This window comes from Scatophagus argus, chromosome 6 (genome assembly GCF_020382885.2).
Source record: "Scatophagus argus isolate fScaArg1 chromosome 6, fScaArg1.pri, whole genome shotgun sequence".
Taxonomy (NCBI): domain Eukaryota; kingdom Metazoa; phylum Chordata; class Actinopteri; family Scatophagidae; genus Scatophagus; species Scatophagus argus.
The window spans coordinates 15,710,808-15,727,602 of NC_058498.1; the positions used below are offsets into that span (position 1 = coordinate 15,710,808).

At 40.8% G+C, this 16,795-nt stretch overlaps 3 protein-coding genes across 7 annotated transcripts; 2 read left to right on the top strand and 1 right to left on the bottom strand.

The window, feature by feature from the left end:
• Positions 1-154: 154 nt before the first annotated feature.
• armh1 (armadillo like helical domain containing 1) lies at positions 155-4,458 on the bottom strand. Of its 3 annotated transcripts, none has more exons than XM_046391525.1 (11): positions 3,706-4,458; positions 3,164-3,232; positions 2,906-3,072; positions 2,608-2,804; positions 2,279-2,363; positions 1,993-2,106; positions 1,832-1,913; positions 1,452-1,581; positions 587-664; positions 429-494; positions 155-311 (listed from the first exon to the last, which is right to left on the bottom strand). In XM_046391525.1, exons 1-11 carry the CDS (start codon positions 3,909-3,911, stop codon positions 246-248), a joined length of 1,260 nt encoding a protein of 419 aa, XP_046247481.1. In that variant the 5' UTR covers positions 3,912-4,458; the 3' UTR covers positions 155-245. The 3 variants fall into 3 exon arrangements, 2 of the variants coding, with proteins under 2 accessions (XP_046247481.1, XP_046247482.1); XM_046391526.1 differs by having other exon boundaries at positions 413-494; positions 3,706-4,454; XR_006843581.1 differs by lacking the exons at positions 155-311; positions 429-494 and adding an exon at positions 1,178-1,304 and having other exon boundaries at positions 3,706-4,451.
• A 1,222-nt stretch (positions 4,459-5,680) lies between these two features.
• On the top strand, positions 5,681-8,540 carry LOC124061168 (galectin-3-binding protein A-like). Of its 2 annotated transcripts, none has more exons than XM_046392759.1 (5): positions 5,681-5,852; positions 6,262-6,453; positions 6,593-6,724; positions 6,811-7,072; positions 7,206-8,540. In XM_046392759.1, the coding sequence occupies exons 1-5, from the start codon at positions 5,741-5,743 to the stop codon at positions 8,236-8,238; spliced, it is 1,731 nt and encodes a 576-aa protein (XP_046248715.1). In that variant the 5' UTR covers positions 5,681-5,740; the 3' UTR covers positions 8,239-8,540. The 2 variants fall into 2 exon arrangements, with proteins under 2 accessions (XP_046248715.1, XP_046248713.1); XM_046392757.1 differs by having other exon boundaries at positions 5,697-5,852; positions 6,808-7,072.
• An 827-nt stretch (positions 8,541-9,367) lies between these two features.
• Positions 9,368-16,316, top strand: mpnd (MPN domain containing). 2 transcript variants are annotated; one of them, XM_046392890.1, is made up of 13 exons: positions 9,368-10,125; positions 10,648-10,850; positions 10,953-11,174; positions 12,039-12,138; positions 12,219-12,297; positions 12,387-12,483; positions 12,567-12,639; positions 12,733-12,809; positions 13,710-13,878; positions 14,713-14,801; positions 14,920-15,009; positions 15,103-15,195; positions 15,328-16,316. In XM_046392890.1, the coding sequence occupies exons 1-13, from the start codon at positions 10,122-10,124 to the stop codon at positions 15,412-15,414; spliced, it is 1,383 nt and encodes a 460-aa protein (XP_046248846.1). In that variant the 5' UTR covers positions 9,368-10,121; the 3' UTR covers positions 15,415-16,316. The 2 variants fall into 2 exon arrangements, with proteins under 2 accessions (XP_046248846.1, XP_046248847.1); XM_046392891.1 differs by having other exon boundaries at positions 9,381-10,125; positions 14,713-14,783.
• Positions 16,317-16,795: the final 479 nt, after the last annotated feature.

Genomic DNA, 16,795 nt, shown 5'->3' on the forward strand with positions numbered 1-16,795 from the left:
ATTATCATGAAAAACAGAAGAACATTTGTAAAAACTCTGAGTAACACGCTGAAAACTCTCTGACAGGTCAAAATCACATGTTGTTTAAAGCAAACTGATAACAATTCGGTGTAAAAGTGTATTAAAACTGGACAAACACATTAACACAGTGCGAGTCCAAATTGATCTCTTTTTATTTAATTCTACAAAAGAAAGAAGGTGAACAGCAAATTAAGAATGAAGCTTTAATAACATACAAACAGCATTTACACAAATGTTTTCTCTGCATCGTTAAAAAGATTCCTCTTGTCAGAGTTTTTCACCATCCAAAACTGAAATGATTGACACATAAAAATAAAACAATTATTGTCACACAGTACAGGCAACTGAAAAAACAACCTTTTGACCAGCCTGAAGATAAAGTAATCATTACCTTCAGTTATGTTCACCTTGTTAGTTAGCAGGATTTCTGCTTGCGCCTCATCCACGTTCATGTACAAAGTGTCAGCTTCGTGCTGTAGAAAGAAGGTGATAAGAGTCCGTTAGCGCCGCCACACTGAGCTTTCAACCAGTGCTATCATGATATCAATGTGTTATTAAAGCTTACCATAAAGGCTGCAAACAGCGTACTGCCGAAGACACTCTGCACCCGCTCCTGGACCTCTGGGTACAAGCGGACAAAGTGCTGGGCAGACGTGAAAACCGTGTTAGTGTGTGTGCATACCAGTAGAAGAGGAAGTACTCTCATCTTCTACTTAAGCAGAAGAAGCATTTTACAAATACTTTGTTACAAATAAAAACATTAGTATCAAAATATATTTAAAGTACCAAAAGTAAAAGTAGCCATTACGTAGAATGGAGTACTTCAGGATAATGTATATAATATTATTAGATTATAATTATTGATGCATCAGTGTGTTCAGCACTTTAATGTTGAAGCTGTTGAAGGTGGTTTCACTACTTTATGTAGTTTATCTTCTGGTGTAGCTTATGAATTTTCCTTCAGGTGATCAATAAAGTTCTATCTTACCCTGTAATATCACATCATAATTCATTTGTTAATTACATTTTGTGTAATTAAACTCATTCTGCAAAGTAACTAGTAACTACAGCTGTCAAATAACTGCAGTCCAGAAAAAGCCTCCACAAGCCTCTGACTTGTGGAGAAGAAGTCCAAAGTAACAGAAAATGGAAATACCAAAGTAAAGTAGGAGAACTGCACGTAAGTACATGTACGAGCTGTGTCTGTCTGAATGTGTGCAGTCCTTGATGAAGAGCTCTCAGTGCTGTGCTGTGCTTTGGCTGAAGACTGTGGTTTATTCTTTCTGTGGTTTATTTTACACAAGAAAAACATTAGTGAGCTTTATTTAACTGTACAATAAAGCTCAACTCTTAAGCACTTTAGCAGAAGTATGAGTCATTACTAAACCTCAGTGTAGCAGCCCCCCCTGTCTTTGGATATATGTACGTACCTCCAAGGCCAGACTGGCTTGCACTTGGGCTTCGGTGTGCTCTCTGTTGCCCATAGCATAGAGAAGATTTTGGATCACTCCAAGAGAGAGAAGCTCACGAGAAACCTCTGGACTGTCCACGGCCAGCAAGCTTCAACACATTCACGCCACTAACATTATGACTTTATTGTATGACAGCTCCTAAAACTATTACACTGAGATAATAAAATAAGAATAAATAAGAAAAAGCAATATACTAGTGATATGAATTCAGTATATAGTACACACCAGATATCTTTAAAACATTGCTTTATAAAACATGACATTTTCTGTCAATGTTGTGTGATAAAACATCCATTACATCGTGTCTAGTTACAGTGGACTAAAGTTTGTGGCCTCACCGTATACTTTTAGCTGCAGCAGCTTGTTGCACAAACACAGGCAGAGATCCAGTCATCTTGATCACCTCAGACTCTGATTGGGCTTGTATGTATCGACAAAATATGACAATGTGACTTAATACTCTTTTTGAAAACAACAAACATATAGACCAAAGTGTTACCTTTCATACTGTGGTGCTGCTGTACTTCTTCAGTAGGCCTCAGCAGAGCCACCAGGCCCCTGAGAAGCATCTGCCTCACGTCACAACCCTTCAGGTCTACGATCAGATTTATGACTGCCAGAAACATGAAGCAGGAGAGAAAAGCGTTGGAGAGGTTTTCAAGGTCAGTTACAGCCACGGTGGTTATTGGACCCATTCAAAGTATGCAAAATTTTAGCATACAAAACAAAAAGAAAAACTCATCGGCCACAACAAAAGTTTACCACCATTTGATTTTTAAACCTACCTTCATCCTGAACCTCCAGGTGCAGGGACCTGAGCATATTCAGCAGAGCTTCTACAATGCTGTGGTGGGCTATTTTCATTTTGGACTGCAAGACAGGAAAGTAAGAGAACTTGTATTTCCCCTTCAATGTTAAATACATCCAATTTTGTCTTAAAAATACAAAATCTGTTCCTTGTTAGTCTGGTTAAGTAAATGTGAAATAAAAACACACTGTAAATAGAATTGGTGGATCATGTGAAAGAGTGAGGATGAGGGCAGATGCATACTCTGAGAATGATGACAGTACATGCTTGCATTAATAAATGGCTTAGTGTGCACTCTCGTGTTACCTGTACAGTGTGTAAAGTATGCAGCACCAACTGCTGGGCCTTAGGCGAGGTGCAAGTCATGAGGGCGATCAGACCTTTGTAGATTTGGTTTTGATATTTGGGGTTTCCATGGGACAGGGACTCCAGGAGGGCCCCTGCTGTCTCTTGTGTTTCATCTGTGTTTGACTTAGCCAGGCACTCTGCTATCGCTTTCACACCTGCAAGAATGTAAGAAAACAGAGAGGGCAACACTCATTTGGCTTCTTCAGTGAGCAGCTTATCTGTGCACCGGGTATGTCTGCATGTTCTTAAATTTTACCGTGGCTTTCACAGATAATCTCTTTGCACTTGCGACCAGCATTTGAAAGAGTGAGCAAGAGATGGAGGGCCTCTGCCTTTTCCTGCTCTTTGCTCCGTGAGTGGTTTAAGATCTCCAGGAGAGTGAGAACACCTCCATCCTCCAGGAACTCCATTAGGTACTGGTCACTGAGGAGTGTGAGACACATGAGTCAGTGACAAAACTATAATCAGACATAGTAGTAAACAGCAGTTTAAAGTGGTATTTCATCACACTCACTGGTTTGACGCAGACAGAAAAATCCCAATTGCTTTAAGCTGCACTTCCAAGCATGTCCCAAACATATATCTGACTATTCAATGAAGGACTGAGTCTCAGGTGAGTACATCGTCAATCCAGAACAGGAACCAGGAGTACTCCCTGTATGACTCGAAGCTTTTAATTTATTTGTTTATGAGTCAATCTCAGACAGAATATAGTGCAAGTATAGAGCAAAGAACATGAGGAGAATGAAAGAATGAATTACAGATATATGGTCTTCAGCCAGCTTATCCTCGCAAGTCCTTGTTGCATGTAATTCCCCTTCCTTATATTCCCTACTTAATCAAAAATCAGTATGTTTTATTACACATAAAGTTAGGAATTAAGCATATATAAACGTTTAAGTTTATATATTGTTGCATGCTACAGGTGCTCAAATTCATCAGAAACGATCAGAAATGGTTTGACACTGATCTGGAAATGTGTCTAATGTAATGAGTATTAGAACACCACCATTCAACTCCATCCAGAGGTACATAGATGGAAAAGAAAAAGGATACGTGAGTCTCATCCAGGTGGTGAGTCGAGCCAGGAAGAGGCTGGCAACCTGTGCAAACTCCAGCTCCAGCTCATAAAACGTCTTCCCTGTGTTTTGGGTCAGGAAGGACTTCAACATGCGGCCGCGGACGGTCCTGTCCCCACGGTCCCATTCTCGAAGAAAACTCAGAACTTTGCCGATGTTCGCATGTTCCTCCTGGGCTGACATCGTGTCTTTAGCGCTAAAAACCAGAGCCAGACAGAGTGCTGGTTGTACCTGCTCTACTGCTTGTTTGTTTTAAAAAAAAAGATGAGATTATCTCTTGATTTGTGCCTTCACACTCATTTTCCTTCCGCGGTACTGATCTTCTTCCTCCTCCTCTTCGTTTGTAGCTGTTAGCTAACGGTTGCCTAGCAACAGCGACGCCCCAGTAACCTCTTGACAATCTCAGCGCGTGCAGCCAAAGCGCTGATCAGTAATAATCGAAGCATAATACAATATAACTATACAACATTTAGTCTCGACAGTTTTTCATCAGTCTCTTTGGTACATTTCTGGAATAATCATTTTAATTTGTAAAACTTAAGTGCGTTTCTCGAAACAAATCGTACAAGGAACAACGCACAAAGAATTAGAGCCTCCCTGCATGCAAAACTCCGTAACTTGTTCAAAATCAATACACGGGATTGAAGCAGTGACATTAAAAACATTCGCCACTGAAAACACAACCTGAAATGAAAGAGTAAAGTTTTGCACAGAAACATTTGCATTGGAAGAAGTCGTACTGGTTCTCAGATGTCCCACGAATTGATTTTATTTTGATATTCATGTGTTTTTCTGTGATGTCGTCTGTTTATTTTTTCTTTATGTCTGTCCTCTTTCGATTACCTTTTCCCTCACTGTCACTGGTTTTCAGTGTGTAACAGTGGCTGTTTTGACACGAGTGGGGTTTAAACTGAGATGAACTTTGTGTTTCTCCCTTTGGCTGCCATCTACTGCCACTGCCTGAAAGCCACTGACCGTAGTTTCACAAGGGTTATGAGATGTGTTTACTGACCCTGTTTTAATAATAATGATGGGACCTTTTTTAAGTCGAAAAAAGGGGGGAAAGAAAAAGGAAAGTCGTAGATTTGTATAAATTACTGTAAAACTGAAAATTAAAAAAATATCTGTTATTGCTAATTCCACTAAAATAAGTGGACGCAACATATTAAATTTGCACGTTTCTCCATTTTATTTCCGCAGTGAAGGAGCTTTCTGTTATTCTTTTAGCAATGTGATATTGTCTCATGCACTCGTGCACAAACTGTAAACTCATCAGATTCACAATTTCCTGCATGGTTTCATGTAAAGTAGGTTTGAAAAACGACAGATGCAGTAAGATGCATCCGAAGTCCAAACGGTCTGTTTGTTGTTCAGGGGCTGTCAGTCAACTTTCTAGGAGGACTTTTGGGTGTGATCCAATCAGTGAATGAATGACGTAATCTATTGTAAGTGACCAATCACAAGAGTGCCCGCGCCCCCCCTGGGTTTTCGCCCCCAAATTTTTAAAAGTTAGGTTTTGGCTCTTGCATTTGTGATAAAAAAAAGGATTGATATTGTGCAAGCAGCAGATAATATCTACGAGGTAGGAGGTGATGTAATTTGCTCATAAATTTGACGCCATACTTCTTCTTCACTTAATTCCATTTTGAGTTCTGGTAAGTTCATTCCTATTTTGAACCAGAAAAATATAAAGTGGCATTGCACGTTCATTGTGCAGACACTGAGCTGAAGGACAATCTGTCCTCATCGTACATAAATTCAGTTAGATTTGCATGTGTTTGTTTACTTTATTGGGTCACATGAAAGAAAGTAGGTCATGCAGTATGTCTCTTGAAAATCTACCAGCATTGCTACAAAATCTTTTTTTGTTGCTCTCATGGTGATCTTGGCCTCCTCAAACTTATTTTGTTCCTTAAAGCAATAAACTAAAAGTGACAGGAAACCAAGAGGCTGGACAAACAGCTCCGCTATGTCTGAGGTTAAAGAAGTATGATAAGTCCACTGACTGATAAATGTCAAAAACACTTGCTTGTTTTCCTTCTTTTTTCCAGTACACTCCAATAAAAATGAAAGAAAATACGTTGTTATTCTGCGTTCTTTTCTGGAGCGTCACCTTATCTGCTGGTGAGTGAACTGTTTCTGTTTATAATTCAGCTGTGAACACAAAAAAAAACTTCTTTTTTTTCCCCTGGAGAAACTCCTCAGCCTTCTTCTCAGCTGGTATGAAGTAATCTGGAATATTTTGTAAAGAAAAGTGGAGCAAATTCATAGTTCAACATGGCAGAGAACATTGGTGACAAGTCACATGATTTGTAACGTTAATTAAACATTTACATTTTCATAGGAAATTCCCACCATTTTTATGAGATGACCTAAATTTTAAGGCAAAACCAGAGCTCATGGTATGAACTTAAGCAGATATGGCTGGTAAATGCAGGCTTGTTTTTCATCCTTTCCTGTTGCTGGACACAGATTGTGCAGAGTGACAATAAACTTATTCTTCTTATTTTTCTTGTATTACATTTTTGTTTAGGCAACGAGGAAGGTTTTATCAGGCTGGTGGATGGTCAAGATCTCTCCGAGGGCCGCGTGGAGATCTTTCATGACGGAGTTTGGGGGACTGTGTGCGATGATAACTGGGACATACAGGATGCTCATGCAGTGTGTCGCCAGCTCAATTTCCCTCGGGCATTACAAGCTGTAGAATCATCTGCATTCGGCAGCGGTAATAACTGTGACTCTCTGAAACTCAAGTCAGCACAGTATAAGCATAGATATGCCAAATGCTCATGATGAAAACCTGTAATTATGAACAATATTTGGTAGAAATGCTTATATCATCGTGATTCATTTTTATTTGCTAGGTGAAGGTGAAATCTGGATGGACGACATAGGCTGCATTGGGACAGAGGCAAACCTGCTCCACTGCACATTTCCTGGATGGGGAATCCATAACTGTGGTCACCAAGAAGATGCTGGTGTTAGATGTGAAAATCGTAAGGCAACCAACGTTTAGGCAAGAAGTATGCATCTTTCTTGGAGAAATGACGCACTCTCACTCTACTCATTTTGTGTCCAGAAGCTGTCGAAAGGGATCTAAGCCACGAGTATGATTTGGATCACAATTCAAGTCTCTCTCATCAGCTGGGCGAGCTGTTTGACAGCCAACGTGACTGTGATCTGAACATCACAGTGGTGGTGGACAACAACACTATTGAGACAATCTGTGTTCACAAGGTCATCCTAACTCTGAACCCAGACCTCAGAACTTCACAGCCAGACTTCAGCAGCCTCAGCATTGACGTCACATCTGAGTGTAGTCAACACGCCAACAACTTTCTCAGGTAAAAGCAAACTGTCATCTGGAACCTTTTCCACTCGTAGCAGATTTTTATCCTCTGAGTTGCTTTCTAATTATAAGCATTGTATGAATTAGAAATTTTTTTAACCTTGCCAATGAAAATGGTTATTTTTCAGATACTTCTACACCAGAAAGATTAAAGTCACACTATCCTCTGCAATTTGCATTCTCAAGATGGCATCCAGCTGGGGTCTGACAGAATTTCAAAAGGAGGCTCCAAATATTCTAAAAGTGTTTCTTCCAGATGATCCCTCTTTTCAGAGTCAGACCTCTGTCTATAAGTTTGCAGTTTTAACAGGTAATGAGGAACTACAGGATGTCTGCCTTCACTACCTGGCGTGGAACTGTGAGGCGCTGATCCGTTCCAGAGCCTGGACAAATCTTCCATTTGATCTGGTCAAAGCCCTGCTGTCTCGCTCAGACCTTGTGGTACGTAGTGAAACCATAATCCTGAAAGGACTGGAGAAATGGACGGCAGCCCAAGATAACACAACTATTCCTGAGGTCCTTCTGAAGCTCATCCGTTTTCCAATGATACCATCTGAGGACTTGTACACTCTTGATGGCTCACAGTACCATGGCAAAAAGTTGCATGGGTTTCAGTTTAATGCCCTGCCCTTCACTACAATGGTCAATGACCTGACAGAAGACAAAAATGTCTACACATGCAGGATTTACACTGGCAGCCCATGGAGCTTTACCTTCAACTACTACCATATCAAAGCTTATGAGATGCAGGTCACCAGTCTTCCCCAGGGGCTCACTTTTAGTCTGATATCTGATTTCCAAACTCCCGTTCATAACAGCGCTTGTTTTACTTTTCAGAACGTGCGCTGGAAAACAAGGTTATATCTTCATAATGAAGACTGCTCAAGTGAAAATGTCACCTGCCCTTCTTTGCCAGCTGTTAGTTTGAAGATTGAGGGAAAGAACAGTTCTTTACCCACTGAGATGAAGGGACGTGTTTATTACAGCAATAGGCTTGTTATTGAGTGTGAAGGGAGGTATGTTATCCATGTTGGTGAATATAATGCTGATGATGGTGATAATCTCGTATTTGTCCCAAGCAGAGCAAAACTAAGTTATCCATGCCGCTCAGAACTGTTATCCTACCATGTGGTGGTACGTCCTCAGTACTCAACTGATTAGTTTCTGTTTCAACAAGTCAGAAACAGCAAAAGGGCTAGGGACAAGGGCGAATTATGAACAGCATCTTATCTTTTAAATAAGTGAAGTAAAAATGACCATAATTACCCTGTATGTGTGCCTGGCTGCAGTTTCAGTGATGTGTGGCTCAGTTGTTCAGGGTTAGTAGTTGTGTTTATGGAGACTGGCCTGGTTTTGTTTCTTTTTGATTTGTTATGTGATGGTGAGAGAATAAAGCCCACTGTAAGATTCCTGATGTTTGGCCTTTATTGTCTGGAAGTAAGACAGTTTGTGGTAGAAGATAACAAGATCATGTTTTGTTTTACTTTATGGTGTTATAATTATACTTTATTGCATATAAGCCAACAGATAACTTTGGTGCAAACATTTACAAAATGTATTTGATTTATTGATCTCTTGAATTACTTTTAATAACATGAAAAACAACAAATATGAATGGATCAACTTGGAGAAAACTGAGCAAAAGTCAGGAAAGGATTCACAAATACATGTGAAATTGATCTAAATTTGCAGTGATGATAATCATGTTTTGTTTTTGTCTCTGTCTCTTCTTTTTACCCTTAAAGTCATTCTTAAATAAGTTAACAATGAAATTCTGTGACTCATTTGAGCTGCCAAAGAGCATCATGATTATTTTTTGTCGGGTTGAAGGAAACAAGTGCAAGAGGCTGCAATTGTCAATAATATAGCTTACTAACAAGGATTTAAAATAAAAGCATTCAGTCAAGACCCTAACAATGCACTGTGGCCCCGGCTCCAGTAACAGCTTAATCCAGACATATTGTTGGATTGTTTATCAATATCAGTAAAATTTAACTGGATTTTTGTATGTAGCCTACAGTCACAATGTGAATATTAATAAGTTAACATAATCGACAGGCCTGTCTGTCAAATATCTGTCAACTGAGTTTTATTCTGAAATTTATTGGAGTAAAAGTATAAAGTAGGGGGAAATATTCGATAAAAGCAGTACGCAAAACTGTACGATAGCCTTCTCACTTAAGATAGTTTTCCCTGCTAGTTAACTGAAGATGTATTTAAGAGGATTTTGGAGGCAGATGTTAAACAGGGGCAGTTTCCTGCCGTGTGAACACAGGCCTGTGTGACCACCAGGTGGGGTAGGATGAACTGAACCCGGTTAAGACTCACTGCTGGAGGTTTGCTGCCCTCCGCAGGCTGCTTCCCGATGCATGTGCTCCTTTTTTCGGAGATAAAGAAGGCACATCTCTGTGTCGGGAAGAAAACAACAGTGTACTGTAGGAAAGAACGGGACAAAGTTGTGTTATTACACCACATAAATCATTTGTTTCAGCCACTGCGTAGTGTTTCTCACATACAGAGAGCTGATAGTCTTCAGGATGGACTTACAATCTGCCGAAATGCCAAATAGCACTTGGCTCAGCACACGGGGCGACACTGAATCTTTCCGGAGGAAACGAGGATTTATGGCTGCATTTACATTTTTCAGAACATTTATAATATCACCTACAACCGCAATCGATTATTTTATCGCACAAGGATTGCGCGGTATTATTTGGTGTAATGGTTAACGGATATAATGGCAGATAGACCGGCATGGCACCTCAAACAAACCCGCTCAGAAGAGCACAGGCAGAGTGACAAGGACGGGGAGAGGGAGAAAGAAAGGGGAGGGGAGCTGACATTAAAGCAACACAACAAGGAAACTACACTGCAGAGCCACAGACGCCTTCATTTTATGTTTTTGAATAATAGCCGGAGCTGGTGTGGCGAAGTGCAGGCCTATCTGTGAAATCTGCCCGGAGCTCAACCCCACACTGTGCCCTGTAAAGGAGCAGCTTTTTACCGAGTTGGATTTAAGGGCGCTCTCCGACGCTTTCAGAGATATGGGTGAGAATAATGAAAGAGGAGTGTAATTGTAATTCTGAGGGAAATTAACAGAAGGGGAACAGGCCTCTTCTTACCGAGAGAGCCATGCCCTAATGGGAGGTGGAAACAAAGGCCCAACCGCATAGCTTAGCCGTAATTAATGAAATACCAATTTAGATTATCTTTTGCCTATTTTGGCCCCTTGAGGTTCCTTTCAGCATGATAGGACTGCTATCATTTTAGCGTGCTGCAATTATGAATGATACTGGCTGCCGTTACAGTTGGGCTTTTACTATAAAGTTATTGGAATTAAAGCTATGGGTCATTTGGATTGACTTTGCTCCTGCTCTAACTGTGATATACAGGTATTTAACTGGTAGCCAGGTGTTTTGGTTAATTTTGAAGTAATATGACAAGACAGCACGTAAATGCAACATAGCATAGCAGGATTATGATTTCTGACATTAACATCACACCCACATATCACTCCAGCACACCAGATCACATGAGGATCCATAAGGTTGTCTGTCTGTGTGTCCTCAGGCTCAGAGCCACCCAGCTCTCCACAGGTGGTGGAGGATGGAGGAGAGGAAGATGAAGAGGAGCTGAGTGGAGGAGAGGAGGCAGACCTGCGGTCCAGCTCTGGCAGGGGATCCCTGCTTACCCGGCGGGGCATCACGCTCAGAGTGCTCCTCAAAGACGGCTTGGTGGAGCCAGGAGACGGTGTGCTCGCGATCCACTACCTGGTAACAGCACACATCACAGCTGGGCTCAGAAAGAAAGTTGTTGACTTTACACATGTTATTGTTGTTTTTAATTTAAAATGTCTCTCCTCTCCGATTCCTCAGGGCAAGAACTTTATAGGAGATCTGCTGAATGATGGGAAAATCAGATGGGTGGAGACGGGCCAGATCTTCAACTCTCCCAGTGCCTGGGCAACACACTGCAAGCGTCTGGTCAACCCAGCCAAGAAGTCTGGCTGCGGCTGGGCATCTGTACGCTACCGGGGACAGAAGCTGGTCCAGTATAAAACCACCTGGCTGCAAAAGTACCAACCCAGTGCAGACATGGTGAGACAAGAGGCAACATTTAAATTTGTAAAGTGTTTTATTTTTCATATTACAGTGAAGGATGTTGCCTCAAACATATGGAGCTTCATACTGCCGTATGCAAGCATCACGTATGTCAGGGTCAAACTATTACCCAAATTTAGTCTTGAACAATGAAAAGACTGAAAGGTGCTTCTAAACTGCTTATTTTTATATGGTTTGGACCCGGGGTACATATAGTTGAACAGTTAGTTCATGAATCAGTACAGACATTGGATTTTATTGTGCCTACCTTGTGACATGCAGACAAAAGAAGGGAAAAGCAGAGGAGAAACAAATTAGGACTGACTGCAGACGAGTAACAATGAAATTAAAATGAGTAAAACACAAAAGTCTCCTTGTCTCAGGTCCTGGCCTCAATATGGACGTGAGCAGGATTCCCTCTAACACAATGTTTGTTTTGAAACGTTTTTAGGGGCCTGAAGAGTATCCAGTGTTCCCACAAGAAAAAGCAAAAATCTGTATCTAATTTGTATGAATTCCTGAAAACTGAATGTTGTCACAAAAGGTTAAAAGAAATTACAAGTAAAGTGTTTCCAACAGCAATCAGCTTGATTTTTCCAGAATTTAGTATCTTTGTTGCTGCTGTAGAATGAAGAAAAATGGGACTTGATCTTTGAAAATACTTGGAACAAATTTCTTATTTTGCAAATGTGAAATGTCCTGGAAATATTCTCACCCAACCTCTCAGTTTTATTTTGACTTGGTTGGGACCACTGCTGTAAGGTGCCTGTGAAGTTTTACCTAATGTGTAACACTGTTAAACCATGTCGATTACTTTATCTACTTTATTTGATAGATTGTGTTTATATCTTTGGACTCCAGAGCCTGGTGAGTGAGGAGGATGATGATGAGGATGAAGAGGAAGGAAAAACAGCTGTTCAGACAGATGAGAAACTCAAGAACAACAAACCTGGGTTACATGGTATAATTCTCCTCGCTTCAGACTTAAAATACACGCGTGGCTTCAGCAAACTGGAAAACAGATGTTCTTAACTCTTACAGATGTAATAGTTTCACGGAGAGCAGACAGAGAGAGAATTCCTGTCAGATATTGCACCTTGGGCACCAGAGATGCTAACAGGTACAGGCTTTTATTCTGAAAGGTCATTGTAGTTTTTTTGTGTTGATTGAGAGAATCAGAGTTTGATAAACGCTGGCTTCTGTTGTCAGAGATCCACACACACTGGTAGAGCTGTCAGCCTTCTCAGCCATCAACAGATTCCAGCCTTTCAATGTAGCTGTGTCCAGTAACGTACTGCTGCTAATGGCAAGTAACAACCACATCTGAAACAGGCTCGTTGATTACAGTTAAAACACCAGCTAACCTGCTTTTTTTTCAATCCTCATCAGGACTTCCACTGTCACCTGACCTCCAGTGAGGTGGTGGGATACCTCGGAGGACGATGGGATACCAATACCCAACGTGAGTGTGACTTTACTCCAGAAAGTAACTAGCAAATATACATTATTAGGATATGTGAATGACTCTTTCCTCTCTGTGTTCAATGTGTTTCAGTGCTGACAGTCTTAAGGGCTTTCCCGTGTCGGACCAGGCTGGCAGACAAAGACTCTGCTTCTGCTGTGGAGGAGGAGGTAACACATGGACAGTGAATTAGAAGGCTGCACTAACAGCATATGTGGTTTCAGAAAACATGAAGGTCAATAACACCCATTTTAAAAACTCACAAGTTCTTCCCATGCCCGTGGAGATTTGTGCACCCAGCATTTGTCATCGTGCGGCTGTTTTTCCAAGAGCCAGAAATTCAAAAACCTGCTCTTGAATTTCCATCATTGGGAAGTTCACTGACAGCGCTGTGATAAAGTGTGAAAACCCTGAAGATTCTTGCATTTTTGGTTTAAATATTGGCTGTTTTTTTGTAACAACACCATAATATAAACTATATAGTTACATGTTTTTTAAAGTACCAGCTTTAAGGAAGTGTTTTGTGATCACAAGCACTGACAGAACTGTGCTGGAATAGACTTTAAAGGTCCCGTGTGGGGGATGTAGAAGGGAAATAGAGTTTAATATCAATAACTGTTTTTTTTCCTTAGTGTATAATCACCTGAAAATAAGAATGGTTGCGTTTTTGTTACCTTAGAACGAGCCTTGTGTATATACAGAGGGAGTGGCTTTTCTTCCACAGAGTCTGCCATGTTGCACCACCCTGTTTCTACAGTAGCTGAGAACGGACAAACAGAACAGTGGCACTAGAGTGGGCCTTTTGTGATGTTTGCATTTTTAACAAACCCCTCCAAGTATGTAGGTTCTCCTACATGCTTGCAAGGGGAGAATAACTCGAGGTGGTGCCACATAGTCCTGCAGACTGGACCTTTAATGTGAAATCTTGAAATTGTGTCCTTCCCCTTGTGTGAAGTATCCACAACAATTCCTGTGCTAGTGCATATTTGCTTGCCTTCACTCAAGTGATCCAGCATTAAAGTAAGTTTGGTTGTTTTTCTAATCAGCCTCTCACGTCGATTCTGTTCCAGATCTGTCAGAACCTGTTCATGCGCGGCCTGTCGTTGGTGGGTTGGTACCACAGTCACCCGCGAGGTCCTGCTCTGCCATCGCTGCAAGACATCGACTCCCAGATGGACCATCAGCTGAGGCTGCAGGGTTCAAACAACGGCTTCCAGCCCTGTCTGGGTATCATCTGTGGTAAGTGCCTTTCTTTATATACAGTGTGCCGCCATGCTGATATCTTAATTTTCCTTGAAAAACTCTTGAACTGAAAACTATGAAAAAAGAGACTTTATTTATCCCAAGCAAGGAATTTAATAAAATGAAATAGTACAATATAAATTACAAAACAGGAGATATAGAGGGACTATCTACACAGGATTCCTGTGAGTCTTTACAGTCTAAAGAAGTCTAATCCGATAATCTCAATTTTAGATCTCGTCTTACCTCAAAACTTGCACTCATTTAAGAATACAAAAATAAACAGTTGTAAATTGTCTACAGACGCTATTTGCGTTCAGTAAAATGAGATGCAGATATTGCACTTGAAGACTTTAATGAGGGCTGAAGTTTCCTGAGGGTGAATAGCAGCACTTGGCTGATACTAATGGAAACGTTAATAAAATGTTTAACAGCTGATCGTACCAGTCGAGCCTTAGGTCAGTATGGAGAAAAGTAGCATATTTTCCAGCTATCAGTTTAGTTACAAAACCACTGTGTTGTAGTGCTTCACAGCTGGAAACACGACTAATGTCAGAAGGATACTGAAGCTGTTGTTGTATATCTTAGAAACATTGTTTGGTTTTTTTTCACATTGTTTATTGCAAGAAAAACACGGTAAAGAAAGAGAGAGTAATGAAAGTAAGAAGGGTCATTTGAGAATTGCAGCCTAATTGTGACTGAACTCAAAGGAGCAGCAGTGACTTCCATTATTTTCCATGGCATGTGAAGGCATCATCGCTACCATGAGCCTTCAAAACCAGGACATTCAGACCATTATTATATAATTATTATAATTTGTTTCTCTTTCAGGTCCGTATTATCATGGCAACCAAGGCGTGGCATCCACAATAACTCCATTTTGGGTCGTTCCACCGCCTGAGGTGAGGACATGGACAAAAGTAATAGAATTTAACCTACACATCTTATTTCATAGAATTGTTATTTATTTTGGTCTTTTCTGATACTGTTAGATTAGTGCAGATGTTTCTTCTAAACTTGTGTGGTATCTACCTGCAGCAACGGCCTAATGACTACGGTATCCCAGTGGCTGTAGAGGTCACCTATGTGCAGGACAACTTTCTCACCAGTGATGTTCTTAATGAGATGGTAAAGCCTCAATCCTCTGAAAATACTGCAATGAAAACTGACTAGTAAATACTGTAAATCATTACGAAAGAGGTCTGTTCATTTCCTCCACAGATGCTGCTGGTTGATTATTACAGGGCGGCTCCGGACCTCGTACAGTTCAACCAATATTGGTGTCCTGACACGACGATGATGGACAAGATCAAGGTAGGATGATTTATAGAAAACCTAAAATCGGTCTTAGGTGATGATCCTGGTGTTCTCACTCTTTCAAAACTTCATACGCCTTCCACTCCAGCAGGTGGCCTCACATGTACAACTTTCTGTCGTCTCCCTCAGGGCTCTCTGAGTTGCCACGCTCCCAAAGACCAGGCCTACTCTCAGATCTTAGAGCACGTCTACAGTCAGTTGAGCAGCATGCACTGAGTGGATCTGCTGTGCAGGTGGTCACTCTCCATCTTGAGTCTTTCCATTCTAGACAGAGCTGACAGGACCGGAGTGACGGGGGTACAATTTAAAATCCTGCTTGAAAAACATCCATGAGAAAAACATAGATGCCTTGAATTATATCTCATGTTTGAGTGGTGCTTCATTTTGAAACAGAATTACGGTGAGCTTAAAGAACACTTAAGTGACTCTGAAATCTATGATACTAGTAGCTTGTATTTAACAGTGATGAAAACCTCAAAATGTACAACTGATACACAAAAGCAGCTAGATCGGAGAACACGAGACTAATGAGTGTTACAAATCAGTTTTTCACACATGGACACTAAATGGAAGCATTTCATGGGCCAGAAATCAGCCTCTTACCTTTTTACACATGGACCTATGTGCCTATCTGTGCCAGTATCTCGTGGTTATGAGCAGATATTGCCAGATATGTGCAATGTAGATGTTTAACGTGTCGTAATTGCCTTGATAGACTAAACCAATGGAGCAGTAGTCGGGAAGAAAGTGAAAAATGAATAGTGCATTAGCAAAGTATGCAGACATGTCTTGGTTTTACCTTATCTATACTCTGCAATAGGTTTTGTATATGTTTGTGTTCCTCAAGACAAATTGGATGGTCGCAGTGTGGTGCAAGTAATTCCACTGTGCCAAGCAATTTTTGTTTTTATGAACCTGAGTGTGTATGTGTGGTGTGAATGTGTAAGACATAAGTCCTATTAGTTAGGACAAATATTTGCTTCCTCTTGACCTGTACTGTATTTATTACTGACTGTGGATTGTGTGATGTACATGTATGATGACAGAGCAATGCCTTAAGCCTGCTGATGATCCATAAAGCATTAAAATAAACACACTGGAACCACTGACGACTTTGAGAGTCTGCCGTCACATTAGCAGCATATGTGATCATAGCACAATGACAATGTTAAGAGCGATGTTCAGCATTTAGTGTGCCAGCGTGCTAATATTTACTAATTAGCTCTCACCAGACAGTGAGGCTGCAGGAATGGTACCGATTTTGAAGGTATTTGGTCAAAAACCAAATGTCTCGGTAGTAGGTAATAGATACCGAAATATTTAACTTGGTGCAAAAAACAGAACAACATCTAACCTCGTGGGGGTAAGCAAAAAGTCAGGATCAGAGTCGTTAAGATTTATCCTCTGGGAGCCTTGAATGAAATTTCGAGGTAGTCCAGGTGATAACTGGACCGAAGCGGCAGACTGAGTCACAGACAGCACGGATCTACATTACGTCTATTTTTTCAGGTGCTAGTGGCCTTAAACGAAAAAGTTATCCTGCAATCTGAACATGTGCAGTAAGGTTACAGTGGCTTAAGTTAAGATTGACTGTGAA